The following is a 22988-nucleotide window of genomic DNA, read 5'->3' on the forward strand; positions in this document are numbered from 1 at the left end:
CTCCCCTAACTCGCCAGCCGCTTGTCCCAGCCCCCAACCAAACCCGCCCCCCGACATCCCCCAACGTTGGGGGCTCCCCTTCCCGGAGCACAGGCCTCGCGTGGAGCTTCCTGGGTTCCGGCCACCTGAGCATCAGCGGTTGCTAATCGGTCAAGATTAGAAACGGCAGGAACAGGGCCTAATAAGGAGCTGATGCGTAGCTGTTGGAGACAAAATCACTCCTACGGCTCCTTGAAGACCGTAAGGCAGACTTTCTTTAGGGGCCCGACCACATCGGGGTTTTGCAGGCGCAGAGAGAAAAGTACGCTGGGTTCTGAATGCAGCAGGGACCAGGGGGGAAGTAGATAGCCAGGGAGCTCGGCGGGGAGGATCGGTGGATGGAAAATTACTAAGGAAACATCTCGGCCAGAGGGAACGGGCCCACCTCACTGCCCTGGAGTTTTGCCCAAGGCAGGCCAGAGTGATAAGGACTTTGACCGGGTATCAGGGATGGTCAGATACACAACGTTAGGATGGAGAATTTGACCGGGTCTCAAAGATGAGCGCTTTTCCCTGAACTGGACTCAGCAAGATTCTTGCTGAAACGGGACTAAAAAAGGGTCAAGGGCAGAGCTGAAAGGTCAGGCCAAGTCACAAAGGGGACTTGGGAGTTTGAGTAGATTTTGCTTAAGGAGAGTCTTTGTCAATTCAATAGTAGGTACCCAACAAAGGACTGCTTGTATGTATGTGCATGGTAAGCATGCTTACCTAAGAGTATGTATATTTTTAAATTTTTTAATGTTTATTTTTGAAAGAGGGAGAGAGAGCGTGAACAGGGGAGGGGCAGAGAGAGAAGAGTGTGAGCGAGAGCAGAGGAGGGGCAGAGAGAGAGGGAGACACAGAATCTGAAACAGGCTCCAGGCTCTGAGCTGTCAGCACAGAGCCCGTCGGCGGGGCTCAAACTCACAAACCAGAGATCATGACCTGAGAGGAAGTCAGATGCTTAACCAGCTGAGCCACCCAGGTGCCCGTTTAAGAGTATATTTTAAGTTCATTCTCATTTGTTAGAATTTTGATCAGAACTACACATCTGGGATTACTTGAAATGTTTTTAGGTCCTCATGAACTCATTGGGATCTAAACTACACCCTCTTTAACATAATTTAATTTGGACTAGTTGAGACATTTTTCTTAGCATTTTGTTAGGATATAATTACTAAAATCAGGCTTAGGTATAAGATTTATAATTTTCCCTAAATGTCATTTTCCCAAAATGTAATCTAAACTTTTAATTCGGGAAGGAAATAAATCTGAATAAATATGCCCATCAGTCTCTTGCTTTCTGAAATCTTTTTACTTGTTATTTAAAACTCAGGAGCCAAACCGATTTAGATAATGAAGGGTGCTTATTTATTCAATTTTGTGACATGTTTATTTAAAACCGCACATTTTTCCTCTAGAGCTTTGGTGGTTTTCTATAAGTTTCGGTATGTTGTGTTTTCACTATCAATATGAAAACATTTTAATTTCCATTGTCATTCTTTGGCCATAGGTTAAGAGTTTTGTTTTTTAATAATTTCTATATAGTGACATTCTCAAGATATTGTTACTGAGTTCTAATTTCACTGTAGTATGGTCTGAGCATATACCCTTTGAGATTCCAGTCTTTTGAAGCTTAATCATGCCTATGGTCTGCTTCGGGGAATGATTCATATACACTTGAATGTGTAGCCTGTAGTGGTTGAGTCTGAACGTTAATTAGATCAAGTTGGTGAGTTGGTTTACAGTGTTCAGATTTTCTGTATCCTTCTGATTTTTTGTTTTTGTTTTTGTTTACTCCTTCGATCAGCTATGAGGATCTGTCCTTATAGAGCTGGTATTAGGTGCACATATGTTCAGGGTTGTTTTGTGTTGTAAACGAAGAGACCCCTTTATCATAATCGAATGTTCCTCTTCTTTTTGTCTTAAAGTCTCTTGGTCAGATAATAATATAAGTGTACTATTTTTTGTATGCTTGCTGTTTGCATACGATTTCTTTTCCTAATTATTTTATTTCCAAACTCTCTGTGTCTTTATGTATAAAATATCTCTTGTAGATTGGGTCTTGCATTTCTAAATTTGACAGTTTTTATCTTATAGTTCAAATGTTTCGCCCATTTACATTTAATGTAATTACTGATATGGTTGGGTGTTAGTCTACCAGTTGTCTGTTTTTCCCCATTAGATCTTTCTGGTTTTTATTCTTCTCTTGATCTTTTCTTATCGCATTTTGGGATAGTGTATGTTTTTTGGGACTCCTTTATTGGTTTTTTTTAGCTATACTTCTTTGTATAATATTTTTACATCTAGCTGTATGCATTTTTAAATTATCAAAGTTTACTTTAGCTTATTGGGATCCCTTTTAATATTTATACCACTTTATATCACAATTTACGTTTATTTCTTGCCTCTCATTTAACACCTTTGCATTTCCCATTTGTCACCTGACACTTAGCACCACTCACTTCCCACTTCATATCCTTTTTTATCAGTTCATAAATACAATAACCTCACAACAGATCAATTCCTTATGCCCACTCCTTGTGCTACATTTATGTCATTTACTTCTACTTACGTCCTATTTACACTGTTATTTTCTATTTAATAGTTGCTTTTTAAGGAGGTTAAAAATAAAGGCATAGTATTTCTGTATTTATTCAGTATATGTTTACCATTTTTAGAGATCTTCATTCCTTTCTGTAGATCTGAGTTTCCCTTCAACTGGAAAGGTGTCCTTTAGCATTTCTTATGTATAAATCACTGGAGAAAAAAACTCCTAGCTTATTTATTTGAAAAATGTCTTTTTATTTTTTTATTAAAGTATAATCAGCATACAATGTTATGTTAGTTTCAGGTGTATAGCATATTCATTTGGCAATTCTCTACATTACTCAGTGCCCGCCACAGTAAGTGTAGTTACCGTACAACATTATTATAATACTGTTAACTATACTCTGTAGGCTGTATTTTTCATCTCAGTTATTTGTTTGTAACTGGAACTTTGTATCATTTTTTTAAGTTTATTTATTTAGAGAGAGAGACATGGCAGAAGTAGGGAAGAGGGACAGAGGGGAAGAGAGGGAATCTTAAACTGGCCCCATGCTCAGTGTAGATCCCGATGTGAGGCTCAATGCCACCACGCTGGCATCATGAGTGGAGCCCAGATCAACTGACTAACCCGCCCAGGCGCCCCCAGAAGTTTGTAGCTCTTAATCCCTTTTATCTGTTTAGTTTATAACCCCTGCCTACCTCCCGTTTGCAATGATCAGTTTGTTCTCTGTATTTAAGAGTCTGGTTTTTGTTGTTTGCTCATTTGTTTTGTTTTTTCCATATTCTACAAATAAGTGAAATCATATGGTGTCTATTTCTGTCAACTTATTGTACTTAGGTAGTGCCCTCCAGGCCCAACAGTGTTGTTGCAAGTGGCAAGATCTCATTCTTTTTTTATGGCTGAGTAGTGTTCCATTGTGTATATATACTACATCTTTATCCATTCATCTATCTATCCATGGACACTTGGGTTTGCTTCCATATCTTGGCTATTGTAAATGCTGCAGTAAACAGAGGGGTGCATATATCTTTTCAAATTAGGGTTTTTGTTTTCTTTGTGTAAATACCAGTAGTGGAATTATTGGATCATGTGGTGTTTCTATTTTTTAATTTTTCCACAATGGTTGCACTCCCACCAATGGTATACAGGGTCTCTTTGCCATCCTCGCCAACACGTGTTATTTCTTGTCTTTTTAATATTAGCCTTTCTGACTGGTGCGAGGTGACACCTCATTGTGTTTTTCATTTGTATTTTCTTGATGATTCGTGATACCGAGTATCTCTTCATGTTTCTGTTGGCCTTCTCTATGTCTTTGGGAGAATGTTTAGGTCCTGTGATCATTTTTTAATTGGATTTTTTTTGGGGGGGGGTGTTGAGTAGTAGAAGTTCTTTATATACTTTGGATATCAACCCCTTATTGGTTGATTGGTTGAGTAGTAGAAGTTCTTTATATACTTTGGATATCAACCCCTTATTGGTTGATTGGTTGAGTAGTGGAAGTTCTTTATATACTTCGGATATCGACCCCTAAACTTTTTTGTTGATGGTTTCTTCTATTGCGCAAAAGCTTTTTATTTTGGTGTCGTCCCAATGGTTTATTTTTCCTTTTGTCTCCCTTGCCTGAGGAGACATATCTAAAAATATGTTGCTAAGGATGATGTCCAAGAGATTACCGCCTGTGTTTCCCTTAGGAGTTTTATAGTTTCAGTCTCGCGTTTAGGTCTCTAATCTGTTTTCAGTTAATTTTTTGTATGGTGTAAGAAAGCGGTCCAGTGTCATTCTTTTGAACGTAGCTGTTCCATTTCTCAGCACCGTTAATTGAGAAGATTGCCTTTTTCCCATTGTATATTCTTGCCTCTTTTGTTGTAGGTTAATTGAGCACACGGATGTGGGTTTTTTTCCAGACTCTCTATCCTGTTCCGTTGATCTGTGTGTCTGTTGCTGTGCCAGTTCCCTGCTGTTTGGATTGTTCTAGCTTTGTCATATATCTTGAAATCCTGGGATAAGAGATACTTCTAGCTTTGTTCTTTCTCAAGATTGCTTTGACTATTTGTTGTCCATACACACTTCAGGATTATTTGTTTTAGTCCTGTGGAATAGGTATTTTGATAGGGTATTTTGATAGGGATTGCACTGAATCTGTAGATTGAGTTGGGTGTCATGGGCTTTTTAATGATATTCTTTTCAGTTCATGAGCGTAGTATATCTTTCTCTCTGTATCATCTTTAGTTTCAACAATGTCTTATAGTTTTCAGAGTACAAGTCTTTCTCTTCCTTTGTTGAATTTATTCCTAGGTATTATATTCTTTTTCTAAAAAATTTAAAAAATGTGAGAGACAGCGAGCACACAGGGGAAGGGTGAGAGAGAGGGAGACACAGAATCTGAAGCAGGCTCCAGGCTCTGAGCTGTCAGCACAGAGACCGATGCAGGGCTCGAACTCCCCAACCCTGAGCTCATGACCTGAACTGAAGTTGGATGTTTAACCGACTGAGCCACGCTGGTGCCCCACTATTGTGTTCTTTTACGTGCAATTATAAATGGGATTGTTTTCTTCATTTTTCTTTCTGCTACTTCATTATTAGTGTATAGGAACACAACCGATTTCTGTATGCTAATTTTGTATCCTGCAGCTTTACTGAAATAATTGATCACTTCTAATAGTTTTTTCATGTAGATTTTAGGGTTTTCTATATGTACTATTATGTCATGTGCAAGCAGTGATGGTTTAACTTCTTCCTTACCAGTTTGGATGCCTTTTTAAAATTCCTTTTCCTTGTCTGATTGCTGCAGCTGAGACTTCCAGTACGATGTTGAATATAAGTGGTGAGTGGAGTGGAGAGCCTTGTCTTGTTACTGATCTTAAAGGAAAAGCTTTCTGTTTTTCACTACTGAGCATGATGTTAGCTGCAGGTTTTTCATATGTGGTCTTTCCCTTTTAAGGTATGTTCCCTCTAAATCCACTTTGTTGAGAGTTTTTATCATGAATGGATGTATTTTGTCAAATGCTTTTTTGGCATCTGTTGAAATGATCATATGGTTTTAATTCTTTTTCTTGTTAATGTGATGTATTACATTGATTTGCAAAAATTGAACCAGTTGATAGAGGTGGGTTTTTTTTTTAACTTTGTTAGGTAGTACACTTTCTAATGCTTTATTTCTGAGAGAGAGAGAGAGACAGACAGACAGACAGACAGACAGACACAGTGTGAATTGGGGAGGGTCAGAGAATGAGGGAGGCAAAGAATCCGAAACAGGCTCCAGGCTCTGAACTAGCTGTCAGCACAGAGCCCCACGCGGGGCTCCAACCCACGAACTGCGAGATCATGACCTGAGCCAAAGTTGGACCCACAACCGACTCAGCCACCAGGCACCCCCTCTCCAGTTTTTTCTAGATTGTTTAATTTGGTGGCATATAATTGTTCACAATATTCTTTTGTAATCCTTTGTATTAATGTGGTGTCATTATGTTTCTTTCCATTTCTGATTTTATTCCCCTTTTTGATGAGTCTGGCTAAAGATTTATCAATTTTGTTGATCTTTTCAAAAGACCAGCTCCTGGTTTCATTGATCTTTTTCTATTGCTTTTTAGTTTCTATTTTATTTCTGCTCTACTCTTGATTACAATGAAACCTTGGATCACGAGTAACTTGTTCTGTGAGTGTTCCTCAAGATGAGCCAACATTTCTAAAAATTTAACTTGATAAACGAGCGATGTCTTGCAATATGAGCCGTTCGTGATGCTGAACATCACATGCTCACAACTGAGCCAATGATCCTTGAAATTCACTTTCATATACAAGCGCTTTGGGTTACAAGCATGTTTCTGGAACAAATTATGCTCACAAACCAAGGTTTAATGTATTCTGTTCCTGCTACTCGTTTCGGGTTTTGTTTGTTCTTCTTTTTCTAACTCCTTTAGGTGTGAGTTCAGGTTGTTTAGTTAAGATTTTTCTTCTTGAGGTGGGCCTGTATGGCTATAACTTCCCTCTTAGAACTGCTTTTGCTGCATCCCAAAGGCTTTGGGTTGTTGTGCTTTCATTTGTCTCCATGTATTTCTCGATTACCCCTTTGATGTCTTGGTTAGCCTCTTCATTGTTAAGTAGCATGTGTTTGTGTCCTCTCCAGATTTTTTCCTATAATTTCTACTTGTGGTTAGAGAAGATGCAGGATATGACTTTAGTCTTTTTAAATTTTTTGAGACTTGTTTTGTGACCTAACATGTGATGCCCTGGAGAATGTTCCAAGTGCACTAGGAAATAATGTATCCTGCTGTTTTTGAATGGAATGTTCTGTACATATCTCTTAGTTCCATCTGGCCTAGTGTGTTGTTTAAAGCCAGTTTCTTTGTTGATTTTATGTCTGGATGATCCTACCCATTGATGTATGTAAGGTGTTAAAGTCCCCTATTATTATGATATGACTGTCAGTTTCTCTTTATGTCTTTTAATATTTGCTTTACGTATTTAGGTGCTTTTATGTGGGTCGCATAAATATTTATAAATGTTACATTCACTTGTTAGATTGATCCCTTTATCATTATATTGTGCCCTTCTTTGCCTGTTGTTAACAGTCTTTGTTTTAAAGTCCGTTTTGTCTGATATAGTATTGCTACTCTGGCTTTTTGTTTTTCCCCCACTTCTATTTGCATGGTATATGTTTTTTCATTCCTTCACTTTCAATCAGTGCGTGTCTTTAGGTCTGAAGTGAGTCTATTACAGGCAGCATATAGATGAGTCTTGTTTTTTTTAATTCACTCAGTTACTCTGTATCTTTTGATTTGGAGCATTTAGACCATTTAAAGTAATTGTTATCGTTACATATTTATTGCTATTTTGTTAATTATTTTCTTGTTATTTTTGTAGTAGTTCTCTGTTGCTGTCTTCTCTTCCTCTCTTCCCTTGTGGTTTGATGGGTTTTGCAGTGTTCTGTTTGGATTCCTTTCTCTTTAGTTTTTGTGTATCTATGATAGGTTTTTGATTTGTGTTAACTATTGGGCTTGTATATCATGTTTATAGCAGTCTCTATTTAGTTGGGATGGTTGCTTAAATTTGAACACATTCTAAAAGCAGACATCTTTATATTAATTTTTATTTTTGAAAGATGTTTTCACCGGGTGTGGAAATCAGGGTTGATAATTCTTTTCCTAGAATTTGCATTTGGTTCTTTCTTATAATTTCGATTTCTCTATGGAATGTCCCTACCTCTTCTTTCGTTGAGGCTATATTTTTCTTGCTGTCCTTGGGCCATCTTTGGGTTGGTTTCTCCTGACTGTTTTTTCCATGACTTTGAGTCACATTATCATGTTTTTAAATGTCTAACAATTTTGGGTTACATCTTGAATATTGTAAGTGGCACAGTATAGATGCTGAGGATTTTGTTTGCGTCCTCTGAGCAGTATTGAGTTTTGTTCTGGCAAGAGTTGAGTTACTCACCGATCACCTTTGACTTGAGGTTAGCTTGTTTTTTTGCCTTGTGAGGACAGATCTCTCTGGAAAGGCCAGAGTATATCCTGAGGCCTTCCTTCTAACTTGATTAGGCCAGACCAGGAGGCTGGGTTTCCTCTGTGGATCCCTTAGCTCTAGGCTCTTTTAGGGCCAGTTCAGAGTAGGTCTTACTCTAGGGCACAGTATTCACTCCTGACACGTGGCCTTTCTCGTCTCAGTATGCCTTGGGTATTACAAAGGCTCTCCATTCTCAATGTTCATAAACTCCAATATCTCTCATCACTGATTGGCATTTATTTCCCATCTCTTTTGCTCCTAACCCTGTAACAGCTGCTCTCTGTTAAACTTTGCATACTTTCATCCTGCCCCTGTGCGGTCCGAACCTTGGCCAGAGGCTCACAGGGAAACCCCACGCAGACTTCTGCCCCACCATGCCCCTCCCTGCCAAAGCTCCCTTCTCTCCACTGCCCTGTTCAGACTCCAGATACTACCCTTCTCTCCACTGCCCTGTTCAGACTCCAGACACTACCCTTCTCTCCACTGCCCTGTTCAGACTCCAGACACTACCCTTCTCTCCACTGCCCTGTTCAGACTCCAGACACTACCCTTCTCTCCACTGCCCTGTTCAGACTCCAGACACTACCCTTCTCTCCACTGCCCTGTTCAGACTCCAGACACTACCCTTCTCTCCACTGCCCTGTTCAGACTCCAGACACTACCCTTCTCTCCACTGCCCTGTTCAGACTCCAGACACTACCCTTCTCTCCACTGCCCTGTTCAGACTCCAGACACTACCCTTCTCTCCACTGCCCTGTTCAGACTCCAGACACTACCCTTCTCTCCACTGCCCTGTTCAGACTCCAGACACTACCCTTCTCTCCACTGCCCTGTTCAGACTCCAGACACTACCCTTCTCTCCACTGCCCTGTTCAGACTCCAGACACTACCCTTCTCTCCACTGCCCTGTTCAGACTCCAGACACTACCCTTCTCTCCACTGCCCTGTTCAGACTCCAGACACTACCCTTCTCTCCACTGCCCTGTTCAGACTCCAGACACTACCCTTCTCTCCACTGCCCTGTTCAGACTCCAGACACTACCCTTCTCTCCACTGCCCTGTTCAGACTCCAGACACTACCCTTCTCTCCACTGCCCTGTTCAGACTCCAGACACTACCCTTCTCTCCACTGCCCTGTTCAGACTCCAGACACTACCCTTCTCTCCACTGCCCTGTTCAGACTCCAGACACTACCCTTCTCTCCACTGCCCTGTTCAGACTCCAGACACTACCCTTCTCTCCACTGCCCTGTTCAGACTCCAGACACTACCCTTCTCTCCACTGCCCTGTTCAGACTCCAGACACTACCCTTCTCTCCACTGCCCTGTTCAGACTCCAGACACTACCCTTCTCTCCACTGCCCTGTTCAGACTCCAGACACTACCCTTCTCTCCACTGCCCTGTTCAGACTCCAGACACTACCCTTCTCTCCACTGCCCTGTTCAGACTCCAGACACTACCCTTCTCTCCACTGCCCTGTTCAGACTCCAGACACTACCCTTCTCTCCACTGCCCTGTTCAGACTCCAGACACTACCCTTCTCTCCACTGCCCTGTTCAGACTCCAGACACTACCCTTCTCTCCACTGCCCTGTTCAGACTCCAGACACTACCCTTCTCTCCACTGCCCTGTTCAGACTCCAGACACTACCCTTCTCTCCACTGCCCTGTTCAGACTCCAGACACTACCCTTCTCTCCACTGCCCTGTTCAGACTCCAGACACTACCCTTCTCTCCACTGCCCTGTTCAGACTCCAGACACTACCCTTCTCTCCACTGCCCTGTTCAGACTCCAGACACTACCCTTCTCTCCACTGCCCTGTTCAGACTCCAGACACTACCCTTCTCTCCACTGCCCTGTTCAGACTCCAGACACTACCCTTCTCTCCACTGCCCTGTTCAGACTCCAGACACTACCCTTCTCTCCACTGCCCTGTTCAGACTCCAGACACTACCCTTCTCTCCACTGCCCTGTTCAGACTCCAGACACTACCCTTCTCTCCACTGCCCTGTTCAGACTCCAGACACTACCCTTCTCTCCACTGCCCTGTTCAGACTCCAGACACTACCCTTCTCTCCACTGCCCTGTTCAGACTCCAGACACTACCCTTCTCTCCACTGCCCTGTTCAGACTCCAGACACTACCCTTCTCTCCACTGCCCTGTTCAGACTCCAGACACTACCCTTCTCTCCACTGCCCTGTTCAGACTCCAGACACTACCCTTCTCTCCACTGCCCTGTTCAGACTCCAGACACTACCCTTCTCTCCACTGCCCTGTTCAGACTCCAGACACTACCCTTCTCTCCACTGCCCTGTTCAGACTCCAGACACTACCCTTCTCTCCACTGCCCTGTTCAGACTCCAGACACTACCCTTCTCTCCACTGCCCTGTTCAGACTCCAGACACTACCCTTCTCTCCACTGCCCTGTTCAGACTCCAGACACTACCCTTCTCTCCACTGCCCTGTTCAGACTCCAGACACTACCCTTCTCTCCACTGCCCTGTTCAGACTCCAGACACTACCCTTCTCTCCACTGCCCTGTTCAGACTCCAGACACTACCCTTCTCTCCACTGCCCTGTTCAGACTCCAGACACTACCCTTCTCTCCACTGCCCTGTTCAGACTCCAGACACTACCCTTCTCTCCACTGCCCTGTTCAGACTCCAGACACTACCCTTCTCTCCACTGCCCTGTTCAGACTCCAGACACTACCCTTCTCTCCACTGCCCTGTTCAGACTCCAGACACTACCCTTCTCTCCACTGCCCTGTTCAGACTCCAGACACTACCCTTCTCTCCACTGCCCTGTTCAGACTCCAGACACTACCCTTCTCTCCACTGCCCTGTTCAGACTCCAGACACTACCCTTCTCTCCACTGCCCTGTTCAGACTCCAGACACTACCCTTCTCTCCACTGCCCTGTTCAGACTCCAGACACTACCCTTCTCTCCACTGCCCTGTTCAGACTCCAGACACTACCCTTCTCTCCACTGCCCTGTTCAGACTCCAGACACTACCCTTCTCTCCACTGCCCTGTTCAGACTCCAGACACTACCCTTCTCTCCACTGCCCTGTTCAGACTCCAGACACTACCCTTCTCTCCACTGCCCTGTTCAGACTCCAGACACTACCCTTCTCTCCACTGCCCTGTTCAGACTCCAGACACTACCCTTCTCTCCACTGCCCTGTTCAGACTCCAGACACTACCCTTCTCTCCACTGCCCTGTTCAGACTCCAGACACTACCCTTCTCTCCACTGCCCTGTTCAGACTCCAGACACTACCGCAGCTCCACGTTCTGATCTCTCCCCCCTCAGTGCGGTGAGACCACTGAACCCCGCCCGAGTTCCAGCATCCTGCACCGTTGCCGTTGCCGTGCAGACAGCCAGGATGATGGCGGGCCTCTTCCCCGTGAGGCGTTCTTCTCTCGGGGACTCATTCGTGCATGCCGGGTGTCTTGTGCTGAAGAGCGGTTGCCCTAAATGTTTGCTGCAGTTCTGTACCATGGATGGGTGCGTCTACTGCCAGGTCCTCTGCTGTGGCCAGAAGCAGAATTACCCAAACACATGTTTACTGAGCACATGATCAGCCCTGCACCCTGGCTTCTGTTGGAATAAATGAACAAAATATGTGGGTTTCTTTTTGAACCAAACAAATAAGGGCAATGAAGTCCACATGTGAACCCTATGATACTGGATTAACCTTTAATTTATTAACAACATTTTTTAAATGTTTATTTATTTTTGAGAGAGAGACCGAGCATGAACAGGAGGAGTGGCAGAGAGAGAGGGAGCCACAGAATCTGAAGCAGGCTCCAGGCTTTGAGTTGTCAGCACAGAGCTCAGCGCTGGGCTTGAACTCACGAGCCATGAGATCATGACTTGAGCTGAAGTCAGATGCTCAGCCCAGTTGAGCCACCCAAATGCCTCTGGATTAATCCTTTAATCCTTTTTTTACCTCTTGTCTTTTTTTTTTTTTTAAATATTTATTTATTTGAGAGAGAGAGAACACCAGCTGGGAAGGGGAGAGAAAGAGAGAATCTCAAGAAGCCCCGCCCTGTCAGCACAGAGCTCAGTGTGGGACTCAAACACACAAACCATGAGATCATGACCTGAGCCGAAGTGAAAAGTTGGATGCTTAACTGCGCCACTAGGTGCCCCTTACCCTTTGCTTTTTTGCCTGAAATGTTTTATTTTATTCTATTTTTTACTTATAGTTTTTAAATGATTTTCTGACATAGGATGAATTGTTTGGAGTGCTAGGAAGGAAGACATTCCTTACACCACAAGACAAAAGCAGCTACTAAAAGCTGGAGTATTATAAAGATCTCTGATGAAGCCTGACAGATTGAGTGATTGGGTGTGTATGTTTTTATGGTTACAGTTAGTTTATGGAGGGATGGTGGCCTGGAGCTCTTTTATAACATTTAAGGATTGACCCAATAGTCCAATATTAGGATTAACTGCAAGACAGTTAACTAGAAATAGTGCATGATCCTTTAAACATTTCTGAATACTAACTTGGTCACTTAACATTTCTTTTTCCACTAGCCTAGTTGCTGTCTTCCAGATATTTAGACCAGATGTCATACAGTACAGTTCAAGGCCAGAGGAAGGTTTTTGAGGTGGTTATTGTTGGTTCTCAGCCTTCTCCAAGCTCAAGGTTGAACACTTCAGCTGGGACAGGTTTCTCATCAGTCCCCAGTGGTCTAGTCCTCCATGCCAGCCTCAAAAGAGGTCACCTGGGAACGTCCCTGGGAAGGAATTAATTTGTTCCCCTTAACCGCATAGTTGTTATGGAAGCATCACATCGTTTCAGCATCAGCCCTTCTAGGGCGTTGATGGTGTCTTGGTCCAGCTTTACTTTGTAGTCTGCGGACTAACGGGTGCCGATAAGGGAGTGTCGTGCGGAACAGCCATTTACTTGGAAACCGGGAGCGGAAGCGCTTCCTGTGGTGCATTTCATTCTTCTCCTTGGTCTGGGCCTTTGAAGACCAGGAGAGACTGTTGTAAAACGGTCTGGGTGAATGAAGATGCCAGTGTAGAGACGGCGTTAGCGACTCGCTCGGTGGCTTCGGGTTTCTGGTCTTTCATGGTAGAATCGTAGATCCGCCGGTTCCCAAGTAGGACATGTGAATTTGTTCTTACCGATACTCTGTCCTTCCCTGTCCAGCACAGGCTCACTGTCCCTCTCCAGTGTCCCCGCCAGAGCCTCGGTGACGGCCTGGTTCTCCGCAGAAACAGCCCCACCCGGGAACCACTTCGCCCCCAAGGACCTACCAAGCCAGATGATGCCTGTCGACCTGGGGCAGGCCCTGGCCCTGCTGGCACCGCTGGCCAAGGCTGAGGAGTCCCCGTTGTCCGGAGCAGACGCGGTGCCCCGAGGGGACCTCTCCAATCCCGAGGCCGCGCGCCGGCTCTTCCGGCAGTTTCGGTACCAGGTGGCGTCCGGGCCCCACGAGACGCTGAGGCAGCTTCGGGAGCTGTGCTTCCAGTGGCTGCAGCCGGAGGTCCACACGAAGGAGCAGATCCTGGAGATCCTGATGCTGGAGCAGTTCCTGACCATCCTGCCCGGGGAGCTGCAGATGTGGGTGCGGACGCAGCGCCCGGGCAGCGGCGAGGAGGCCGTGACCCTCGTGGAGAGCTTGAAGGGAGACCCCCAGAGACTGTGGCGGTGGGTAAGCAGGGGGCGTTGCCTGCCGGCGAAGTGCGGGGCCCTGGGCCCCCGTGGGGTCTCACCGGGCGTCTTGTCCTTTCTCCTGACTCGGTGTGTGTAGTTTTCCACACTAACAACCAGTTCTCCCAACTTTTTTCTTCTTCTTTTTTAATATTTTACTTATTTTTGAGAGACAGAGCGTGAGCAGGGGAGGGGCAGAGAGAGAGGGAGACCCAGCATCCGAAGCAGGTTCCAGGCTCCGAGCTGTCAGCACAGAGCCCAACGCAGGGCTGGAACCCATCAACTGCGAGATCATGACCTGAGCTGAAGTTGGACCCTTAACAAACTGAACACCCCAGGCGCCCTTCTTCTCCAACTTCCTGCTACCAGTCAGGTGTCTTACAAGTCCATTCAAACGTGACACCAATATTCTGGGGTTGGCACACCCAGTGGGATAAGGGTCAGTCTGACAAGAACGCTCCTATGTTTCAGACACCGGTCACAGGTCACACAGGCCAACTGTCCTGAACAACCGACTGGCTGTACATTTGCAGGTTCCCGGGTTCGAAAGTGAATGACTCACAGAGCTTGGGAAAGCACTGCTTACACTCACTGATTTATGATAAAGAGCCTGGAGAAAACAGGGATGGCGTGGGGCTTCCGTGGCCTCTCCGGGCTTGCACCCCCATCCCCCAGTACTTCTGTGTGTTCACCAACTCAGAGGCTCCCCCAACCCCACCGTTTAGGGAGTTTGGTGGAGGCTTCGTTACTGAGGCACGAGAGATTAATCATTGACTGTTGGTGACTGAAAATCTCCAGCCCCTCTCCCTTCCTTAGCGGTAGAGGGCTGGGGCTGCGAGGTCGATCCTCTGATCACACGTTGGGCTCCTGTCCTGAAGCTATCTGGGGGCCACCGAGCGTCACCTGCTTAACATCAACTCAGGTGTGGTTGAGAGGGGCTCATCGTGAATAACAGAATTGCTGCCGTCACTCCCTTTAGGGCAATTCCAAGGGTTTTAGGAACTCTGTGTCCAGCACCTGGGACAGAGACCAAATCCATATTTCTTATTATATCGCATCAGTGTGTCCCCAGATCCCCCCTAATTCTAAGGCCCCCTGGGACTCTGAGCACTTCCTCACCGTTACAAATAGAGGTTACAGCTTTATGTCGCGTTCCGTCTTTACACCAAGGTGACTGGAGTCCGGAGGACGCTGAGTTCTCATCGGTGGGGACTCTCCAGTGGAAACACATTGTTGATGACCTTTTTATTTTTTAAAAAAATTTTTTAAACATTTACTTATTTTTGAGAGAGAGAGAGAGACAGAAACAGAGGGCGAGCAGGGGAGGATCAGAGAGAGAGGGAGACACAGAATCCGAAGCAGACTCCAGGCCCCGGGATGTCGGCACAGAGCCTGATGTGGAGCCTGAGCTCACAGACTGGGGGATAGTGACCTGAGCCGAAGTCGGACGCTCAACTGACTGAGCCCCCCAGATACCTCTCGATGGCGTGTCTTGAAGGCCTCCCAGGCCTGAATCAGGCTCAGCTTTTGGCCTCTCTCTGGCTGTTTTCCTCACGGCTTCCTGCTGGTCTAGACAGAAAAGCTAGTTTTCCTCTTCCCCTGCCCCGTGTCCCCAAGGACTGGCCTGTGATCTGTCCTAGAGCATTGGCTCTGTTTCTTTCAGAGCACCCACCTCATTCTGGATCTTTCAGTAATTAATTCTGTGTGGCCTCTAGATCAGCATCCAAGTTCTGGGACAGGACATCCTGTCGGAGAAGATGGACGGTGCAAGCTGCCAAGTGGGGGAAGTGGGGCACCATCTTGGAGTGGGGCCTCAGGAGCTGGGCCCTCGGGGCGCCCCCTCTGGCCCCAGGGAGCCTCCCAGCTGTGCCGTCAAAGAGGAGTTGGACGTGGAGCAAGAATTAGGTGCGGGGCGCTTCCCTGTGGTGATATGGGTGTGCTGTGTCCTCGGGGAGATTTGGGGACTGTGGTTGGTCGGCCCGAGGCTGAGGTGACGGTGATTGCTGCCAGATTTCAGTGTCTCTAGAAAGTTTGGAGATGGGGCAGACCCAGCGAGTCCCTCTGGTGGGAGGTTTGGTCTGTGAGTCTCCTGCACGGCTGGGCCGGGCCACGTGGGATTTGGTTGTGAGGAAGGAGGAGGAAACCGTGGGTGAGACTGTTGGGAAGGTCAGAGGAACTGAGGTTTGTTGGGGGGAGTGGGGGGGACGGGGACCAGTTCTGATGTGTACGATTTCCCCTGCGCCTTCCGGGGAGTGGTTTGCGACGACACCCAGAGTCTTCAAACCTTATGCTCCTCTCTGCAGCCGTGGCCGTTGGTGCGCCTGCTGCCGCCCCGGAGGAAAGGCTGGTGGGAGACCAGGACCTGGGGGCCTCCTTCCTCCAAGCAGCTCCGCAGGTGAGCCGGCTGCCTGCCTCTCTGACCCCCGCGCCGGGCTCCAGGCGGGCGCGCGGAAAGGGGACGTGTTGTCGGAAGCGTGTTGTCGGAAGCAGAGTAGAGAGGACAGCCTAGCAGGGGCACCAGGAACGCGCACCCGGAATGGAACCCGAGTCCCGGTATCTCTCCTGAGGCAGAAGCCGTAGTGACCGTCCTCTCGATCATGGAGTCTGCACCACTCTTCCTGGAAGAGGTGCCTGTGAAGCGGCCGCCTGTTCCTCCTGTTCCCGGACGGCGGTTACGCCGAGGAAAGGCTCCATTTCCTGCTCTCGGCCTCCCCCGTGGGTGTCAGTTTGAGATTTTGAACGGATACCTGTAACTTGGGCCAGGCGACCCCCCCAACTCTATGGAGGTGCAGTCACCTAACGGTAAACCGCACATATTTCAAGTGTGCGGTTTGGTAAGTTTTTTGACACGTATACACACGTGTGACACCGTGACCGCAGGCAGGATGGTGAACGTACCTGTGAGGCCCAAGGTTTCCTTTTGCCCTATTGTGACCCCTCCCTCCTGCCCCCGCTGCCCCCAGGGCCGAGATCCCAAGTCCCGCTGAGCTGCTTTCTGTCACCGTGCATCAGCTTGCATCTTCTAGAATTGTATACAACACCGAGCCATGGCATCTGTACTCATAGCTTCATTCTTCTGCATGTAATGTAATGTTTTTCTTGCTTCTTTCAATATTTTCTCAGTGATTTTTAGCGGTTTGACTACAATGGATGATCTTAGAGTCATTTTCTTCATGTTTCTTGTGCTTGGGATTCATTGGGATTCTTGGATTTGTGACTTTACAGTTTTCATCAAATTTGGAAAATTTTCTCCAACATCTCTTCGACTATCTTCTGTCTCCCTTCTTCACTTCTTTGCGGACTTTGAGAATAACCCGCACGTGGACTGTGTGTGATGATAACGTGTGTATGCACATTAGAGCTCTGTGGGTTGTCCCAGAGCTGACTGAGGCTCTTCTCTATCGTTAAAAAAAAAATCTCTATGTTTCATTTTGGATACTTCCTGTTTATATGTCTTCCAGTTCACTAATCTTTTCTTCTGCTTTGTCTGGTCCGCTGTTAACTCCATCCAGGGTATTTTTTGTCTTTTTCATATCTAGAAGTTTGAATTGAGACTTCATCACATTTTTCACATCTATACTTAACATATTCTGTCTGTCCTACATTTTCTTGAACATACAGAATATGGCTATAATGTCTGTTTTAATGTCTACTAATCTGTCAACTGTGTCATTTCTAAGTTGGTTTTGATGGATCGATTGATTGATCTCATTGTGAGGTGCTTTCTTGCTACTTACCATGCCCAGCAACCTTTGATGGGATGTCAGGTGTGAATTTTACCTTGTTAGGTGCTGAGTGTTTTGGCATTCCTATAAAAGTTTTTTTTTCTATGTTTATTTTTATTAAAAAAATTTTTAATGTTTATTTTTCAGAGTGAGAGAAATGGAGTATGAGCAGGGGAGGGGTAGACAGAAATGGGACACAGAATCTGAAGCAGGCTCCAGGCTCTGAGTTGTCAACACAGAGCCCAATGTAGGGCTCGAAACGAAAAACTGAGATCATGACCTGAGTCCAAGTTAGACACTCAACCAACTGAGCCATCCAGGTGTCCCTGTTTATTTTTTAAAAATATTTATTTATTGATTTTTGAGAGCAAGAGAGAGCAAGCATGTGCATGAGTGAGGAGGGCCAGAGAGAGGGGGAGATTGAATCCCAATCTGTCAGCACTGAGCCAGACTTGGGCCTCAAACTCACGAACTGTGAGATCGTGACCTGAGCTGAATTAAGAGTTGGACACTTAACTGACTGAGCCGCGCAGGTGCCGCAAATTTATTTATTTTGAAAGAGAGTGGTGTGTGAGCAGAGGAGAGGAGCAGAGAGAGAATCCCAAGCAGGTTCTGTACTGTCAGCGTGGAGCCTGATTGGGCCTTGAATCCACGAACTGTGAGGTCATGACTTGAGCCGAAGCAAGAATTGGACGCTTAACTGACTGAGCCACCCGGGTGCCCCCTATAAATGTTCTTGAGCTTTGCTCTGGGATGTGATTTAGTTACTTGGACGTAGTGTTAAGGCACCAGAGAGAAGTCTTTAGTCTGGGCTAGTTCTTCCCACCCCGTGTCCTGTGCCCGACGCTGGTTGGTGACGAGGTCTTGCGCTCTGGCCGGAGGAAAGTGCCACCCGCCAGCACTGTTTGCTCTGCTTCTCTTGCAGGCTCTTTCCCAGACCCAAGGGGGACCCCCTGGAGATCTCCGGAGCCTTCACTCTGTTCAGCTCCCCATTCTGGTGTGCCGCCCTACTGACTGTAGCCGCCTTCGTCTCCCAAACTTTGAGTTTCTTCCCCCGACTCTAGGAGGAGGGGGCTGCCTGGCTCGGCCTGGGACCCCCTGCCTGTGCTTCCTGGGCTGCTGGCTCTGGGCAGTGAGTTCGGCCACTGCAGGGTCACCTGATTTGTCTCCTCACTTTTGGTTTAAAAAAAATTTTTTAATGTTTATTTTTGAAAGAGAGAGAGAGAGACAGCGCGAGCAGGGACGGCAGGGAGAGAGGGAGGCACAGAATCCAAAGCAGGCTCCAGGCTCTGAGCTGTCAGCACAGAGCCCGATGCAGAGCCTGAGCTCACAGACTGTGGGATCATGACCTGAGCCGAAGTCGGACGCTTAACCGACTGAGCCCCCCAGGCGCCCCTAAAAGAACATTTAAAAGTTATTTTAAAGACTTAAAAAAACCCAGCTTTTTCTGGAACCTGTACTCCTTGATCAAAGTGCTGTTTCAAACCTTGGGGAACCCGTGGGACTTGCCTCCGGGGGTCCTCTAGAGAAGGTGAGGGAGGGAGGCCGGAGGCTGGTGGTGATGTGCTCAAGCCAGGCATAAGCTCCAGGCTGTAGAGACCAGAATACCAGCTTCACAGTCTCCCCTGGCGACAGGGATGGGACAGGTCAGGAGCAGGACAGAGCTTTTCAGTGACTTGGGTACCTGGCTAACTACTGTCAAGGTACCTGGAAACCAGATTTTCAGGAGGTCTTATAGTGCAGAAGATTTGGGGACTCTGTGAAATATTTCAAGCAGACGTGAGGATTATTGTTGCTGCTTCTGTAGTAAGTACAGAGTATTCCTCTGAGAGGTCTGCACAATTTGTGAATATCTTTCAGCTCGTAGAATGAAGCATTCACTAAACACTACGCCACCACACTGACCATGACTCGTTCTGGATTGTTCCCTCGCATCACCATGCCTGTGTCTGTCCGCATTTCCCTGTGTTTAGCAGATAACTGATCAACAGCCCCTCGATCCAAACAAACAAAAGTCATTCCTAACCAGTCCCAGCAGCCCCGCTCCAAACTCTAACGAGAGCCACGTGCACCAGAAGACCTTGACGTTTAGTGGATGCTTTTTAAGTGAAGGGGATCTTAAAATAGACGTGATCACTCCCTTGAATCTCCTTGATAGGTTGGGAGCCTCGTGTACAATGCGAGAATAGTCGGGTAGCGCCCCACGCAGATTCATGGTTAGAAACCAGGAGTGAGTGAGAGCCTCACGCGGACTCGGGGACGCGTTTTCTCACCGTCCTGTGTCTCAGATTTTGGGAGGGGAACGCGGCGCAGGATCCGACCTGTGGGCTGTCCGCTGCGGCAGCGCCTCCTGGGCCCACAAGGTGGCGCCGTCTCCACACAAGATGGAGAGTAGCTTTCCATGGGATTCCACAGTTGTGTCCTTCCAGGTCAGGGCGAGGATTTCTCCTCTTGTGAAAGTGAGGGCAGGGCGGGTGGGTGTGGGGGGTGGCCTGCCTGTGGAGGGCGTTTATTCACACACTCCTGGCTTCTTGGCCCTTCCCCGAGTGGCTCCGCGGCTGCGAGCGCAGGTGCAGGGTTTAGAGAAGCCCCGAAGCGCCTTTTCTGCGCTCTGAACGCGCGGACTGTGGCCCTTGAGGATTCTGGTGGCGGCAGCGATTCTTCGCCGCCCTGTGCCGAGCTCGGCAGGTCCCCTCCGGCTCCCCCGGCCTGGGCCCCGTGTCCCNCCGTCTCTGCCGGGGGCGCAGCAAGGGCCTGTGTCCCTGGTCGTGACGGCCGAGGAGCCCGGGGTCAGCGTGCGCTCGGACGGTTCCCCTCGGGGGCTGTTAGGGTGGCTTCATTCGCAGGCGAGCGAGATAGGTGCAGTTCAGGTCTGAACTTTCAAAATCGGAAATGTTATTTTTTATTTCTTATTTTTTTTAAGTTTATTTTTTTATTTAAAAAATTCTTTTAATGTTTATTGACTTTTGAGAGACAGCGCCAGCGGGGGAGGAGCAGAGAGAGAGGGGGGGACACAGAATCTGAAGCGGCTCCAAGCTCTGAGCTGTCAGCACAGAGCCCGACGTGGGGCTCGAACTCGTGAGCCACAAGACGCTGACCTGAGCTGAAGTCTGGCGCCTAACCAATTTAGCCACCCAGGCGCCCCTGTTTATTTATTCTGAGAGAGAGAGAGGGAGAGAGCGAGCGAGCATGGGAGAGGGGCAGAGAGCGAGGGAGAGAATCTCAAGCAGGTTCCTTGCTGTCAGCACGGAGCCTGATGTGGGGCTCAGTCTCACGAACCATGAGATCGTGACCTGAGCCGAAATCAGTAGCTGGACACTGAACTGACTGAGCCACCCAGGTGCCCCCAAAGTTGAAAATTTTAAATTTAAATTCAAATTAAGGGGCGCCTGGGTGTCTCAGTACATTGAGCATCTGACTTCAGCTCAGGTCATGGATCTCACGCTTTGTGGGTTCGAACCCCGCGTGGGGCTCTGCTGGCAGCTCAGAGCCTGGAGCCTGTTCAGATTCTGTGTCTCCCTCTCTGACCCTCTCTGACCCTCCCCTGCTCACGCTGTCTCTCTCTGTCTCAAAAATAAACTATAAGAAATTTAAAAAAATAAAATTAAAATTAAAAATGTGGTTAGTTAATACTTAAGTATATTGTGAAATACATCTGTCACTTTTCACAGTTTTATCCTAAAAATATCCAACCCCTCTATTTCTTTTTAAACTTTTTGCTGAGTTATCTGCTACTTGCAGACTTTTTGGTAAACCATTCTTTTTCAGGCCTTTCTCCTTCCCCCTGATATGCTACGAGGCGGACTGGACTCGGGCCTGAGAGTAGCTTCTCCCGAGCGCACTGCGTGCGCACAACAGCCCGTTTCCTTACTCGCCCTCCGCAGTTTGCTCCCTGTAGCCTGGCTGTTCGTAATAATGGATGCCTCTCGACCTCGGGGTTCCTGAAAGAGGGCAGAATCCCCCGATTCTCGGTGCAAACCCTTGCGATCCTGCGAGGCCGGGGGTCCCGTAGGCCGCACACGACGTGCGCCGGGGGCCTGCTGCGTCCTGGGCGCGGGGCTCCGGGGCTCCCGGGCTCCCGGGCTGCGCTCNCTTGCTCCAGAGGACCCATCGATTTTCCACTAAGTGGACGGAAAACCGGCCTGACGTTAGACTTTAGTCTCACACTGTTGGGGAGGCTCCACGAGTGCCCTCTGTCCCTGCCCTGAACCCCCCCACCTGTTGCAGGGAGGCTCTGTCGCATCCGACTTCTTGTGGACGACTCCCACCCAGTTGCTGCTTTGCACCTGCTTTTCTAACAAATTCCCTTTTAACTTCTTTTCCCTCTTGAATTTCCAGATTAAAAAATTTTTTTAATGTTTGTTTTTGAGACAGAGAGAGAGAGAGAGAGAGAGAGAGTGAGCAGGGCTGGGACAGAGAGAGGGAGACAGAATCTGAAGCAGCTCCAGGCTCTGAGCTGTCAGCACAGAGCCCCACCTGGGGTTCAAACCAGTGAACTGTGAGATCATGACCTGAGCTGAAGTCAGATGCTTAACGACTGAGCCACCCAGGCACCACATGAATTTCCAGATTTTAATGAACTGTTGGGAATATCAGACTCCTACTGTTCAAAGACCTCTCTTAAAAGCATTGAGTTAAAAGAAGGTGTGATTGGGTGGCTCAGTTGGTGAAGCATCCAACTCTTTTTTTTTTCCCTCTAAATTTTTATTTATATTTGAGAGAGAGAGAACAGGAGAGGGGGAGACAGAGGATCCAAAGTGGGTTCCCCACTGAGAGCACAGAGCCCGAGGCGGGGCTTGAACTCAAAAACTGCAAGACCATGACCTGAGCCTAAGTTGGTCCTTTAACCAACTGAGCCACCCGGGTGCCCCAAGCATCAAACTCTTGATCTCGGCTCAGGTCATGCTTTCACGATTGGTGAGATCAAGCCCCGCCTCGGGCTCTGTGCCGACAGTGTGGAGTCTGTTTGGGATTCTCCCTCTCCCTCTGCTCCTCCTTCACGCTCTCACTTTCTCTCTCTTTTTCTCAAAATATTTTAAAAAAGAAAGCAAGAAAAAAAAAAGGACAGGGTAGAAAAGGCCACTTTGCTTTCTGTGTTCTTCACTCCTACGTATGTGCAAGTGAAAAAGAAAACACCCCCCCCCTTAAANCCGACTAAGCCACCCAGGCGCCCCTAGATGTTTTCTAACCAGGGCAAGAAACACTGACAAGAGGAATGTAGTTTCCCCTTGGCCTCTTCCCTTGAACCGTGATTCCTTAGATCGTCTGATGGCCAGGCGGCGAGGGCACAGGCCTGCTTTCCTCCCCTTCCCTATGCGGGGAGTGGGGGGGTGGGGAAGGCTGGGTTCAGAAGCCTCCACCAGAGTCATGTCATTGCATGTTTCCTAGGAGCAGTGGAGGCACCTGGATTCCGCCCAGAAGGAGCAGTACTGGGATCTCATGCTGGAGACCTACGGGAAGATGGTCTCCGGAGGTGAGGGCGTGGGCCACCCCCATGGGAGCACGTTTCCCGTGTC

The 22988-nt window shown here is 47.5% G+C and overlaps 1 protein-coding gene across 1 annotated transcript in view; it reads left to right on the forward strand.

The window, feature by feature from the left end:
- The first annotated feature begins 6 nt into the window (after positions 1-6).
- Positions 7-22988, forward strand: part of ZNF18 (zinc finger protein 18) — a 36019-nt gene continuing 13037 nt past the window's right edge. The window contains exons 1-6 of the mRNA XM_077746583.1: positions 7-240; positions 12312-12430; positions 13244-13748; positions 15463-15652; positions 16051-16142; positions 22861-22945. Coding sequence (XP_077602709.1) covers positions 13359-13748; positions 15463-15652; positions 16051-16142; positions 22861-22945 — 757 coding nt within the window. The 5' untranslated portion in view covers positions 7-240; positions 12312-12430; positions 13244-13358. The remainder of the gene's footprint in view (positions 241-12311; positions 12431-13243; positions 13749-15462; positions 15653-16050; positions 16143-22860; positions 22946-22988) is intronic.

This window comes from Crocuta crocuta, unplaced genomic scaffold, assembly GCF_008692635.1.
Source record: "Crocuta crocuta isolate KB4526 unplaced genomic scaffold, BGI_CrCroc_1.0 scaffold139, whole genome shotgun sequence".
NCBI lineage: Eukaryota > Metazoa > Chordata > Mammalia > Carnivora > Hyaenidae > Crocuta > Crocuta crocuta.